The 15,183-nt window shown below is 34.9% G+C and overlaps 1 protein-coding gene across 1 annotated transcript in view; it reads right to left on the bottom strand.

Annotated features, from left to right (window-relative positions):
* Positions 1-6,853: 6,853 nt before the first annotated feature.
* Lztr1 (Leucine zipper like transcription regulator 1) overlaps positions 6,854-15,183 on the bottom strand; it is a 125,531-nt gene continuing 117,201 nt past the window's right edge. Inside the window, exon 14 of the mRNA XM_089097470.1 lies at positions 6,854-13,861. Within this exon, the coding sequence (XP_088953596.1) occupies positions 13,736-13,861 (126 nt within the window). The 3' untranslated portion in view covers positions 6,854-13,735. The remainder of the gene's footprint in view (positions 13,862-15,183) is intronic.

The following is a 15,183-nucleotide window of genomic DNA, read 5'->3' as shown; positions in this document are numbered from 1 at the left end:
GACCTCCTTCTCACTCAGCAAAAGCCCAAAACTTTTCACACCATTAATACCTTCCTCCGGGGTATGTGGTCCTTGGCCAGTCTTGAAAAGTATTAACAACATCAAGTTTAACAATTGGAGAATTATGATGTTTGCTGCCAAAGGATCCATCAGTTCAAAAAATTTTTCGCCTATAATTGTACTTTTATTTTCAATACTGTAAGAACTGGAAAAGAAAATGTTTGTAATATAATCCGTTTTCAGTTAAGCGCCAATGACGCAGTAGGCTTTTGGTTTTTATTTACAGTTAGGAAAGGAGGCAGTATCCAAACACTTGTTTGTAGGGAAACTATATTTGTCTTTAACAACTTTAAAAAGAGCTAATAGATTAAACTGAATATTTTATGTACAATGATATTAATTGCTGAAAGCTCCTCAGTTCAAAATTTTACTATAATTTTAATATTTGTTTTCAATATTAAGTAAAGAAGAAAATATTTGTTATAGAACTGGTTTTCTATAAAGCGCTCATGACGCAGTAAGTTCTAGACTGTTACAGTGAGAGAAGGAGGTCATACCCAAACTCTTGTTTGTGGTGATTTTTGTTCGTTTCAAGCTTGATTTGCATATTCAATTTAAGCTTCACTCGTTTTAAGATTTACTTATTAATTTACATTAATATTGTATGTTTGTTTGCATAGATTGTTTATTTAATTTCTGTTCGTTTTAAGGTTCATTTATACTTCAATAGGAAAATATTTTTTTTTCGTTTCAAGCTTGATATTCATATTCAATCAAATTATTAATCGCTTTAAGATCTATTAATTCATTTATATTATTACTTGATGTATGTTTTTGCTATGATTTCTTATTTAATTTCTTTTCGTTATTGTTTTCATTTCTTCTTTAATAGTATTCTCCCGGCGTTTTGAGTTTTAACTCCATCAGATATTTTCATCTGCTGAGCTAAAATTGAAAATGGCCTTTAATTTTCGTCGATAAAATCATTTGTCGATATCTTTTTTTTTTTAATTTAATTACACGGAAAACTCGAAGCCATAGCCCATGCGATATTTGATCACAAAACGACCTAAGAATAAACGTGGTACTCACATGATAGCAAGACGGCCAACCTTATAGATTAGATTGTCGTAAATCGAAGACTCTTAGGATCGATACAAGACACACGGGTATGTAGGATCGCTGTTACTGATATTAAAAGTAAAGATCACCATCTAGTGCTGTATACAACTAATTTTAACCTTAAATTTAGGAAGGGTAATTGCCTTGTGGGTATTTATGACATTGATGACTCTAGGATAAGAATTTATGAAGAACATTTGAAGAACAGTTGGATATAAACCTAAAGGGATTTAGAATTTAACAAAGTAGAAAATGGTAGGAATAATCTTAGGAAAATAGTTTGCAAAGAACCAGAAGGTGCCATACAGAAGAAAATTAGAAACACGACTAGGAATATTAAGCTTAATAGAGGAAAAACGCTTTAAGCTTAGTAGAGGAGAAAGGAGGTTTTTTAAAAGAGTGATAGATCTTGCGAGAGTAAGAGAAAACGCATGCCAAACAAGAAATAAAAATATAATTAAAGAATAATAAAATTAAATAACCGGGACAAACGAGGGTAATGTCAGCCAGTCAATCCACTGGCTGACATTACCCTCGTTTTTCTCGGCTATTTAATTTTATTATTCTTTTATTATATTTTTTTCTTGTTTGTCAAACGCTTTATAAAGCCGTGTAAAGCGTTTGTATAATAAGAGGAAAGTAAGGAAAATTAAAAAAGGAGAAAAGTATTGCTTGAGGAGACGAAGAATGGAGGCCATGGATAAAATTGCCGAGGATCTGAAAGATGCAGACAGACGCCATGACAGCAAGATATTGCATTGACATATAAAGAGAGTGAGAGGAAGTTCCAAAGAACAAGGCAAAGGCTATGGGAGAACGTCACATAAAATGAGAAGGTAAAACATTCCTAAACTTAGAGTATGCAGATTAGACCCCGGCGCCGCGCCAATGAGGGAAGACCGGCGGCGGCAGGGCCAAAAACAGCGCGCCGCACCGCCCGTAAGATGTCAGCGGCGCGCCGCCGGGGCGATCAATGTTGACCGCACACATTAATGTTTTCATCAGTCTTTCCCAAATCACAGCTTAAATTTACAACAGATTCGAGTCTATTCATGAGGTCAAAACTTCACAAGTCGCTGGCTGGAAACTGGTCTTCTTCGTTATTCATCAAGAGAAGTAGAAATCTGGTAGAAACGAAATGGCTGTGGCGTTACAGAACCCTTGTATAATAGTTGAAGTATCTATTAGCTATGTATTGTCAACGTTAATAATTATCAAAATAAGTTGTGTTTTTTCACCGAGCATTACTGCATACAAAACATCAGATACCGTATTACAAAATCCGTCAGTTATCTGGGTAAAAACTTTGAATATAAGTTTGAACTTAGAAGCTTAATTTTTTCATAATGCCCTTTTCCAATACCTGTTTTGTTACCTTTAAAACAATTGAAATGGGCGACTTTGATATTGATTGTTTTTTTTTGCTCTTTTGGATTCCTAAAAAGCCTTCCTTGTATTAAAAACTGGTTTTTAATTAAAAAAAAATACCTTTTAAAGTTTTTTTGGCTTCTTTATAGAATAATTGTCATGTAGGCTAAGGTTGAACTGCTTCTTTTTTTATTGCTTTTGGCTGCTCTTTTGGATATTATTCATTTTTCTTTTGGGGATTCATTCCAAATTATAAACCCATAAATACCTAATATCAGCTAAATTATAAATTGCATCTAAAAGGACTAATTTTAACAAATTGAAAAATACATGATGAACACTTCAATTACAATGAAACAAAAAACACTTAATGGTTTATTCTGTATGAAGAAAAATGAAGTGCCAGCTATTTTCTTAGGTAAAAAAAGAAAAGCTCATCCGTTTTAAGTGTAATTAAATGAAATAATATGCAGACTGAAGTAGCTCCAGGAAGATGTTGAGATTTTCTTCCTAGTTCGTCACTTTTAATCCAAGCAAAATGTTAGGAGACTTAGTATCAGTTACTGAGTTTAAGCTTTGATTTCCAAATGCTCACAAAAATTTAAGAAAGTCGCAACAATAAGTCATCTGTGGTCAAAATACTCAAAGACTCCTCTCTAATCCCCACCCAAGCTCAAAGCTTCTGCTATGTCATATCCATGGAAATCTCCAAAGATTTTCTTTTTAAAATAGCTTTCAAGCGTAGTTAGGGGTATTTAGCCTTTTTTGCTTTTCTTTAAAGCTTTGAAAAAAGTTTTATAGTATTCCAAATGTTACATTTGTTATATTTGTGCATATTTTTGGTAATCATTTGTGGGGTGATCGAATTTTTTAAACCACTGTACATACGTAAGAACGTTGCAACATCTAGTACCCTGAGGTCATAAGACTGTCAAAGACTGCTCCTTGAACCTCCCAAATTGAAAGCTTCTATTATGACCTGGCCTTTTAATGTAACTTGTGCACTGGACCAAGGGCGCCATTGTCACTCGAGCGCAACGTTAGGTGGGGGTGTCGATATCGCTTTTGTCATACCAATTCGTTTTAGTGTGAATCTGCCTGGTACTTATGAATGAATGTTTTCAAAATAAACACGTTTCATCAATAAGAAAAAAAAACGGGTTGGACGCCTGTGTTCCTTTCCTTTTGGACAATAAAACTATACAAGTGCTGTATCAAGTATAACTCACGAAAATCTTGCTAATTTTTGTCAACTTTTCAACTTTTTGGTATCCCTGCTTTCAATAAAAAAAAGTCAAGGTACTATCACTTAAATATAATAACTCCCTATGCCTCTTCCCTCTGGATACCATCTTGATAAGACACCGTCTCTGATTTAAATAAAAAAATAATTAACTTATTGGTATCCCTACTTTCAAAAAAAAAAAAAAAAAATCGAGGTATTATGATTTAGATATGATAGCTCCCCCCCCCCCCTCTGGATACCACCTTGATAGGATGCCGTCTCTACTTTAAATTAAAAAAAATAGCTTTTTGGCATCTCTGCTTTAAATAAAACATTTTTGACATATTATCATTTAAATGTAATACCTCCCTACCCCCCCCCCACTGGATACCACCGTGATAGGATACCGTCTCAGCTTTACATTAAAAAAATAATTTAATTAATAATTAACTTGGTCACTATATGGTTCAAACAAACACGCAAAATAACATTAAACAGCTTAGTGTTCCTTGAAAAAAAAAATTGAGGGCATGAGTAAAGGGGTGCAATGACAACAACAAAAATGTCGAAATTATTCAGATATACTTCAAATTATTGGAAAACTGAGTCATAGATTCGCCGTGGCATTCAATAAGATCCAAAGAATCTAATGAAAAGGGAGCACACTCAGAAGCAAAATTAGGCCAGTAGCCTACGAAAAATCACATAATACCCAAGACAATGAACACGTCCCAATGGGGGGCCCTGGGTCTGTAAAAATATCTCAATGATTCCCCAGCGAATTTGATATCATTTTTTTCTGTCTACACTTTAAATGAAAAAAATAATTACCTTTTTCGCATCCCTGCTTTCAAAAAAAAAAAAAAAAAAAAAAAAAAAATAGGTATTATCATTTAAAAATTATAGCCCTCTATCCCCTCCCATAGGCAATAATTTACAATCTTTTATGAATCATATTTGTGGGGTAACTTCCGTTTCAATCTTTAATTCCCCAACTTTGTACAAAGCTTAGTCTATAGCTAAATTTTGTCTCAATAGAAGGGTTTTTTTAGGGGGCGGGGGGGGGGGGGGGGTAAAAATTTCCGAAAGAAGATTGTATTTTTTTTAATCTATCCGGCGTTCAACAATTGGGCATTAAACATTAAGAAAATATTATCTAAAAACAGCAAAAAAAAAATTCTTCAAACTTACAATTATTCTGTAGAAACAATCTCTCGGCTATCAATTTCAAAATCCAACTGAAGGCAGTGAAGGCTGAAGCTGTATAGTAGTGAATGCGTTCTATAATTCTATTCAACTTGAAAATAAAATTCTTGACTAAGAATAATGTAAGAAATAGCAATTGGGAAACTGCATTCGAAATTATTCAAACTCATTTCATAAGGAGGATACTTTTTTGTCAACATATGAAGAACTATGTATATTGCAATATTTGCAATTGCATATTGCATCCGTCTGGTTTTTATGCAAAGTAACAAAAGAGACGAAAATTAACGAACGAGAGAGTAGTGAAGAATTATGGTATGCAAAGTAATATTTGGCAGGGAAAGTCACTGGTGATAAATCGCTAGGGGTGGCACCGTGATTGCGTGATTTTTGGGGAACCAAATTTTTTTCTGGGTGACGCATAGATTTTCGGGGAAATACCCGCAAATTCGGGGATAGTGCAAGCCTTGCTTGATTTCTAATCTGGAAAATCGAAATACTAAACCACACGAAAAAGAAAAGCTCTCACTTTGCGGTTGACGCAATAAAGAATTGCCGCAAAATTAATATAAAGTCAGCCGAACACCGCCAACTCTGCCGGCAGCGTAGCGACATTTCGGCGTCGGTCAACCGGGCTTCTCGTCGGCGGCGTTCGGTCGATCCGCCGGCGCGGCACCGGGGTCTAATGCAGATGATTTGAGCGTCCTATATGGAAAAATTAGCAATATGAAGTTTTTGAGAATTTGAGAGTTCAGGGTGCAAACATGGGTTTCAAATTTTTTGTTATAAAGACTAAGTTGTTTAGACTATGAATAAATGATGGTAGAGGTAGCGAGAAAATCGATCAGCTGAATAACTTTAATTTATATAGTATTGTTAGTAAAGAGGGTGGATGGAGTGAGGATTTAAAAAGAATAAGTTTTAAAACTAAGATTAGAATACTGGAAGTCATGGCAATGACAATGGTTAAGCACGGCTGAAAGCGGGTGCTTCGGAAAACCGGAGAAAGCTTGTGAAGTATTTTCAGAGGAATTATCTAAGGATATTTTTATATACTCGTTAGACAGACCGTATAATAAACAATAAGCAATACGGAAAATGTGGTTCGATCAAATATTCTGGGGTTATAGTGAAAAGAAATGTTGCAATAGCTAGATCACGCTTTACAGATGAAGGATTTCAGATGACCAAAGATTGTGCGTTGCGGCCATGCAACTTGGGCCAAATAAAAGCCGGTCGCCTTAACTGGGGCGAAAAGAGGTCATAAGAAAAGACCTATACATGGGGGTTGGAGGTATAGCGTGCACAGTTTTCCTGGTCCCAGGTGGCTTAGTGCAGCAGCAAGTTTTTAGTAGTTTTAATTATCACAACTTCTATACGTAGCAGGGAAATTAAAAAAAAAGGAAATTTTTAAAGAATCTTATTGAAATTCGAAAGAAATTTGAATGAAATTTCAAAGAATGTTTTCTGTAAAAAAGATAAAAAAGAAAAAGATACGTAGTGGATTCATTTAAGAATCGAAAGAAGTTTCGTAATTATAACTCTTGAAAAAAAAACAGCCTTTTTTCTAATCCGAATTAATCATCTGACAACTACTACTTTTGTACAATATAATATATAGATACGATATAATAAATTTCAAATTTTTATGCGAATGCTCAAGCGCCAATATTTCCAGAGCATTGATGAATAAAGCTGCAAACCAGACACCCCCCCCCCCCCAATGCCTACATTTTCAAGATTTTCCATGTTTCTCATAATTTACCCGTTTGAAAAAAATAGTATAATTTACCTGTTAATGAGAATTATTCAATCTGATTCTAAAGTAAGACGTATTTTTGTTCATATATGTACTGAATAATTAGTACCAAGCCTTACAAAACTTACCCTCGTATGTCTATAATCTACATTATCAGTAAAAAGATATAAGATAGTGCATCAGTTTAATATGAATACAGGACAGAGATACATTGAACAATCAAAATAAGCAAAAGTAGAATAAATAATTTAATATTGGCAACGACGAGGCGATTAGTCAAAATTGGTGCAAAAAACATATATGATGATTACGGCACTAATTAATTTCTTCAACCCCACAGCCTTTCTATTTATGATGACAAAGAAATATAAATATATATTTAACGAATTAATTAATTAGGACACCAAAAATAGTTTTATTTAAGACAGCAAAAAAAATTTCGACTTCATGTCTAGAAACCTTCATGAACGAAAAAAAACTAGAATAAACAGTTAATAATCAATAATAATACTAACAAAATCATAATTTAAAATTTTGATAAAAATAACAAAAGAAACTAATTTAGAAGGAATATAAAAGAATTTACTCAGACATAAGATTAAAAACAAAAGATCACAGAAAAATCGTAATAAAAGTTGTACAAGAAGATCTATAGGGTCCTTGAGAATATCACCTTAACTAGAGCTGCAATTCAATCTAGTGCGCAACTCGAAACGAAAGTTACAATGTATAAAATACAATTGCAAGTTTCAGCTTAGCCTGCTCTATATACTTTTAGCTTCATACGTAGAATCAGAGACCACAAGCAACAAACCTACTGTTCAAAATCAAAACAAATTAAGGACAACAGACTAATTTTGAATGATCTCAGTTTCAACTAGATGATGTAGGAAACGGTGGTAAATAATGTGTTTTAAACAAAGACACTTGTTTCATCATGATTGGCTTGTTCAGTTTGGCCTCTGAATAATAATCCTATTTCCAGAAGATAGTTTGACTGATCAATTGACTGGGGAATAAATTTTTACAAATACTAAACCGTGTAAAAAGAAATTATTTTGAATTTAAGGGAAATAGAAGTGGTTCTGACCCTTTTTTATATGCAGAAATGTTGGAACTCCTAGGCTTTAACCCCCCCCCCCTTCAAAAAAATAAAAAATCTTGAACTCAAGAGCACTTCCTGCGTCACGGCAGAAACGTTAAGAAGATATCCGTTTATCCCTTCCTTTTAGATTAGTGTAGAAATATACTTTTTCTTTCGTTTGTTATTTGTACAACTAAACTATAAATAAAGTAATAATTTAAATAAAAGCTTCAAAAACGCGCAAATGGTATTGACTATTTATTATCTCTTAAAGCAACTTAACCTGTAGAGAACTGGGTCTGTTTTATAGAGACAAGTTCTCATCTATTCAAACTACAGGTGTTTACCAGATCACAAAAATTTACCGATCGCATCATAAAAAAATTGAAAAATATTTTATTTAAATAATGTATTTTATTAAATAATGTATTACAAAATATTTTAAGAAAATAATGACAAGGATATTGAAATGTTATAAGCATTAACCTGGATGTAAATGTTATATTCTATGGAATTATAAGTACAGCTGGGGCGATTCATTATTATTAAAAGGTTTTCTTTTTTTAGAAGAGAGTCTCCCTAATATAAACCATTAGAATAATTTAACTTAAAGAAAACACAAGGCAAAAAGGGCCTACAATCACAACTGACGACACGTAATCTTTGTTAACTTTCTCCAACTTTATTTAACAGAGTTGATTGATTTGACAAATTAATAGTCTGGTTGTAAGTAAGCTATCTGCAGCCAAACGAAAGCTGGACGTCCTCGAATCAGGTAGTAAGAGGCCAATTTAGTAGTAAGAGGCCAATAGTAAGAGGTAGTTAGAGGCCAATTCAGGTAGTAAGAGGCCAATTAAAAGAGAATTGGAACTTCATAACAGAGATAAAAGTAAAGATTAACATCTAGTACTGTATAGAATTGATTTTAACCTTAAACTTAGGAGGGCTAACTACCTTCCGGGTATTTATGACATTGATAACTCTAGGATAAGAATTTGAGAAGAATCTCCAAAGAACAGCCGGATATGAAATTGAAGGGGTTTAGAATTTAACAGAGTCAAAAATGGTTGGAATAAGCTTAGGAAAGTAATTTGTGAAGTGGCAGAAGGTGCTATACGGAGGGAAGTTAGAAATACGACTAGGAATATTATCAACAACACTTTAAGCTCAGTAGAGGAGAAAAGGGGCTTTTGAACAGATTAGGTAGAAAAGGAGCGTGCGCACCCATGTGCACTACCAGGACATTTTTCAGAGAGGGTAAGTACTATAAAGATCCCTCTCTCTGCCGGCAAAGCTATGAGGGCCTCAGGTGGCTTGGTGCTGCAAAGAATTGTCATAGGAAGTAACACTAGTAAGTAAAAGTGAATACATAAGAACTTTACACATACGCTTACGCATGGAAGTATACAAGCATTTTTATACATAGAGTATATGCCGAGTATAGCATATGTTATGTTCTCACGTTGTTACATTCTGTTCATTTTATCTGTAAATTTTTGTTGTCTCTTTTTAAAGGATTTAATTTATAAGGATTTTTTATTTTGACCCGTTTTATTTTCAGCTTTAGTTTTACTCATATAAATGCCGAAATATAAGTAGTTTTAAATATTTTTCAGTTTTTTTTCTCACATAAATGCCGAAATATAAATAGTTTAAAATTTCAAAAATTGTGCAGCTCCATTTAAAAATTTTCAGCTTCATCATAATTAATTATCATAACTATACATAAAAACAATCCTACAAGGGTAATATTAAAAGAATAAAGCGAGATTATAAATACTGCGAATACTAAAAAAACGTGATGTATCCAGGATTCCATTTCAGGAGAACTTCAACTCAATGGGGGAGGGAGGATAGGGTCTAATCAATTAAAAGGAATTTATATTCATAGTATAATATCACAATTTTAATACCATACAATGTTTCTAAGGAGGAAAAGGGGGGGGGATAACGAAGTGGAGACGCAAAATATACTAGACAGCACTGGTTATGCTCATCCCCCCACAAAAAGTTCCTAGACAATACTGGCTAGAATCCCTCACCCCAGAAAAAAACCGAAAACAAAGCACAATTACACAAAAAGAATTCTAGTCAGTCAAAAGTTCGAGCAAAACATAGATATTTCGATAGAACATCACCTTTAATCTGCCTTTATTGCAAGAAAAAATAGAAAACAGCTTAGGATTTTGTCTTTATATTCTTTCACTTTTTATTCTGCTTTCCTATCTTTTCACAGTTTTTCTTGTCTTCGTTTCTTCGTCCCTTCTTATTTTTTTATAGCATTGAACACAATTAAGAGAAGGTCTTTGTCTCAACGTCTTAGTTTTGCGTCTAGCTATAAGTTTTCTTCATTTTTTGTCCTTTCTCATAATCAACGGCGGCTTCAGAATACACCCCTTTCCCCTTCCACTACAAAATATTTCCCTGGCTACGCCAAACCTACTATAGTAGGAACACATTGATAACAATTCTCCTCATAACAAAAAAAGGAAGCAAATATATTCAGAAATACACTAAAGAGTAAAGAATGGATTTTTCAATACCCCTTGCTCTGACTAGAATACCTAGAAAATTCTGAGGGCCTTGCTGAAATAATCATATCTGATTTCGTGAAAGCTTTCGATCTGCTTGATCCTGATACGGTAATCAACAAAGCCCGTGCCCTGGAAGTCTCGTAGTTTCTCTTATGCACCATCGCAAGTTTCCTTTCCGGTCGTCAACAGTGCGTAAAACCCAAAAACGAGGAAACAACCAACTTCCCCGACATCACGTGTGGAGCGGCCTAAGGAAGCAAGTTAGGTCCCATATTATTTGTGATAGTTATCAACCGACTGATGAAGCAGCACAAACAGAGGTATAAATTTGTAGATGATCTTTCGCTAAGCCTGCTGTACTTCCTGTCACAAACACCCAGTGAACTCATACCCCTGGTTGTAGAGCTTCAACATCAAGCTAATCAAGAAAAGCTGTATAATGCATATCAACTTTCTGAAGAAGAAGAGCATAGACGAATCTGCACCTCTCCAAATAAAGAAATCAGTAAAAATACTTGGCATCACATCAAGTGACGATATCTCGTTCGGAGATCACATCAGCTAAATCACAGCAAAAGCAGCTGGTTTTCTAAAATCCATTGCAAATCTCAGGTTTGGAATGACAGAGCAACTCCTTCTTTCGTGCTATAAAAGTTTTGTCATGCCCGTAATAATGTATGGCTGTCCTGTCTGGCACCCGTCGCTTACAAAGAAACACAGAAACCAACTGGAAACAATTCAGAAGAGAGCCTGCAAAATAATTATTGGGCCAAAGTACAAAAACTATGAACAAAGCTTGAGCAAACTCAAGCTCCCAAACCTGGATGAAAGCAGGCATGAAATGCTGATGAAGCTTGGAGCTGACATCCTGAAGTCCTCAACACACCGAGATATCCTGCCTCCGTTTACTTCAGAGACCCACGCATACAAAACAAGGTTGACAACTCTGAAAGAGGGACAAAAACTGTTAGAATGCCGGCCCAGACGACAAGATTTCTAAACTCCTTCGTGTCCACTACGTCAGGTATTACAACAACAGTGTCCTGAAGTCGAGGTGATGGCTCATCATTTGTCCTTTTTTTGGTGTCGTGTCTTTTTGTGCTTTTGTTTGACGATACCAATGTTATTGCAGTGTGATAAGGGAACGAATAAAGATTGTTATCATTATTATTACAAAAAGAAGAGAAAAAAAGGTCAAAGTATTCTACCGTTATTTGACAGAGTAGCCTGGCCAAATCACCAAAACACATACCAATTAAAACACTTGAAGATCAAGATGCAAAAAAGAACAAAAAAAAAAAACAGAGTTTATGCAGCGATGACATCTAAAATAGAGTGAAATCTATATTATTATTATTAGAGCGGATTTACAAATCTCAATCGGGGTCAGTCCAGACAAGTCTCATAAGACTAGACGTGAGAGTCCTCACCACTTGTCAGTCATCAGTGGTAAGCAGCACTTGATCCTCAGAACCAGTACAAACAAAAGAAGTTCTTTCTACCAACCCGGATTGCTTCTAAAAGGGCCGGTCAGCTCTTCTGATCTCCAGAGGGATTTACCACTGTTCACAATTTTGGCAGCAATTACTGACTTCAACCATATAATCTCAACAGTGTATTCTTACAAAACACCCAGGCTGATGGTCATCCCCTTGACGAGACGGCCAGTGGCTGGACATAGGCCTGAAATTAACACTACTAGGCCGGCCTCTTTTTGCGCCTACTATTCTCAGGGGCATAAGAAGGTTGTCACCGCTATCCCTTAAAATATATGTAGCAAACAAAATATAATCTAAAGCTTTACATAAATAATTATACAGTAATAATTAGAGTAATAATCACAATGACAAGTCAGGTCTATCATGTTGGCATATATAAGGTTGGTAAGAATGTAAACTTGTTTTGATTGTTTACTATGTTTAAATGATCAATATGGCAATTTTACATCGTTAAATTCAGCAAGCTTACCCTGCAGAATGGCAACGCGAGACAACAAGCGATTGAAAAACAAAATCCAAAATTGTTCTGTCACATATCAGCTGACTTTCATGAGCTGATAAATGTAAATTTTTCCTTCGATTGAAAGGTAAACAAAAAAATTCAAACCGGAAACGAATATTTGGTGTCACTTTTAATATGATATCATAGAAATGATTTTTACCCTTCGACCATTCCTAAGAACATTGGTTTGGCATACATATCCACAGAAAAAGAGAAACCCCTCCTCTCCCAAACCGAAGGGGGAGAAGCTGAAATTTTGAACTTGAAACTTGAAACGAACTTAAAAACCCCATTTTCTTAACTGACTATTTTACAGTGTAGTTCATTCCTTCAAAATCAAATCGGATTTTTTGAAGGTATTCAACAACTGACAGTTCCTCAACCGTTGACAGAATACGTGACACATTGGCAAATTTTTGATCCACCATGCCAGTCGGCAAAAATGGTCCACCAATTAGCATAATCCGTTGCTATCGCTCTCGTGTACTTTGGCTCGTCAAAAATCATTTTTAACAATTAGGATCACTTCACATTTAAGAAACAAGGAAACCATTTCATAACCAAAGTTACTTGGACTTCCATGACGTTAACATAAATACACCAATTTAAAAAAAAAACGTACACACGCGTAAGCTCCGTATCCAAAGCTGTAGACTCGGAAAAAATTATGGTCACTTTAGAAATTAAAGTAAAGAGTTGCAGCTGAAGGACTTCCGTTAACTCATGTGATTAATCAGCAAATTGTCCCAAATCCCAAAGGAGTTTATATTCACAAGCTTCATACCCTCATTTCTTTAGTGACCAATTTACAGCGCATTTTTGTCATTCATTCCAATAAATGGCTGAAAGACTTCCGTTAATTGATGTGATTAATCAGCAAATTGTCCCCAACCCCAAAGGAGTTTATATCCACAAGCTTCATACCCTCATTACTTTAGTGACCAATTTACAGCGCATTTTTGTCATTCATTCTAATAAATGGCTGAAGGACTTCCGTTAACTGGTGTGATTAATCAGCAAATTGTCGCAAACCCCAAAGAAGATTATATCCACAAGCTTCATACCCTCATTTCTTTAGTGACCAATTTACAGCGCATTTTGTCATTCATTGCAATAAATGGCTGAAGGACTTCCGTTAACTGATGTGATTAATCAGCAAATTGTTCCAAACCTCAAAGGAGTTTATATCCACAAGCTTCATACCTTCATTTCTTTAGTGACCAATTTACAGCGCATTTTTGCCATTCATTCCAATAAATGGCTGAAGGACTTCCGTTAACTGATGCGATTAATCAGCAAATTGTCCCAAACCCCAAAGAAGTTTATATCCACAAGCTTCATACCCTCGTTTCTTTAGTGACCAATTTACACCGCATTTTTGTCATTCATTCCAAATAAAATAGATTTTCTGAACGTATTCAACTACTGAAAACCTCTCAATCGTTGACGGAATACGTGACATCTTGACAAATTTTCAGATCAGCCATATCGTCCGCTAGGGCTTCCAATATATCTACTAATAATTCTCTTGACAAATATTTCAATCGTGCCATTCGCGCAACCTGTAAGTAATGTACGATATTAGCTATCATATTACATACTCCAGCATTGATTCAAACAGGCCATAGTTTACAAAAAAGACAACAAAATTAAAACATAAAAAAAACACTAAAAAAGAGACACATTTCCCTTTATTATATAGATAAACTTTATATATGGGTGAATATAGACCAAGAAAGACTTACCGGTCCAAAAGCTTCTCTCTAAGGCTAAAACTACAACTTTTCAATAGCATTGTTGTCCTATTTGGGGAGGAGAATAGGCCCTCAAATATATTTTAAGATGAAGTTAACCTAAAACTCTCTTCCCAAACGAAACCAGGGAAAGGGAATAACCAACAGCAAGCGCGGAAAATGCAACTCACTTTCATTGACGAAAGTGTCAAATCTAACAAGGCGAACTTGTATTCACTTTTCTTAAGTCTAAGAGGAACTAAAGGACTGCTGGGATGAACTAAATAAAAAAAGGTATATACACAAAGGAAGTCAACCTGCATCCTTCGCCAACTACTGTCAACGCGGGCCAATTAAATCAGTGGAAATCCAAAATTGAATTTACAGTATCCATAAATTAAAATCAATGAGAAAGGAATCAGCTAGCTCATGTGATGACTCACACAGAATATTGATACTAAACCAACATGTCTTCACGGTCATACTTAAGCTTGAAAAATTAATATATTGGAAGCGCAATAAAAAGTAGGCTCTACGGGATAATTTAAATCGTGGATGAAAATATCTTATTCACATATATATATATATATATATATATATATATATATATATATATATATATATATATATATATATATATATATATATATATATATATATATATATATATAGTACAAGCAGGATATTTATTAGATAATTAGGGGCAGGGGCCGAACATCTCCAACCTAATATAAATGGTCACCCCCAGTGATCAGCATAAAGAAACACAAAACATCAACTTTACACAAAACAAAATCTCAATTAGCCTTCGGACCTGCGATCTCTAACCAATGTTTGTACTGCCGCTCCTATCAGATTGGCTCAAGATCCATCGCCATCCAACATGTCTCCGATGTAGAAGAACAGGGGTAATGGGATTTATACCCATCGGAACCAGGTTTGGAATTTTGAGGAAGGAGGTCCACGAGTCTAGTCGAAAATAATCGTGCTAGCATTGTCATATAATTCTCGGGCCTGGCCTGAGGGAGGGGGGATTCATATACCCACCAGCCCACCAGCTTCATTAAAAACAGAAAAGGACTACCATTTATTTGGTTCTGGGAAATCACTTATCAGGGGTTTGAGAACGATTAACAGGAGATTCTCTCGCT

Source organism: Artemia sp. Qi Xiang Cuo, chromosome 11 (genome assembly GCF_049724085.1).
Source record: "Artemia sp. Qi Xiang Cuo chromosome 11, ASM4972408v1, whole genome shotgun sequence".
Classification (NCBI taxonomy): Eukaryota; Metazoa; Arthropoda; class Branchiopoda; order Anostraca; family Artemiidae; genus Artemia; species Artemia sp. Qi Xiang Cuo.
The sequence above is the reverse complement of the archived record's forward strand: the minus strand, read 5'-3'. Positions and strand labels throughout refer to the sequence as shown.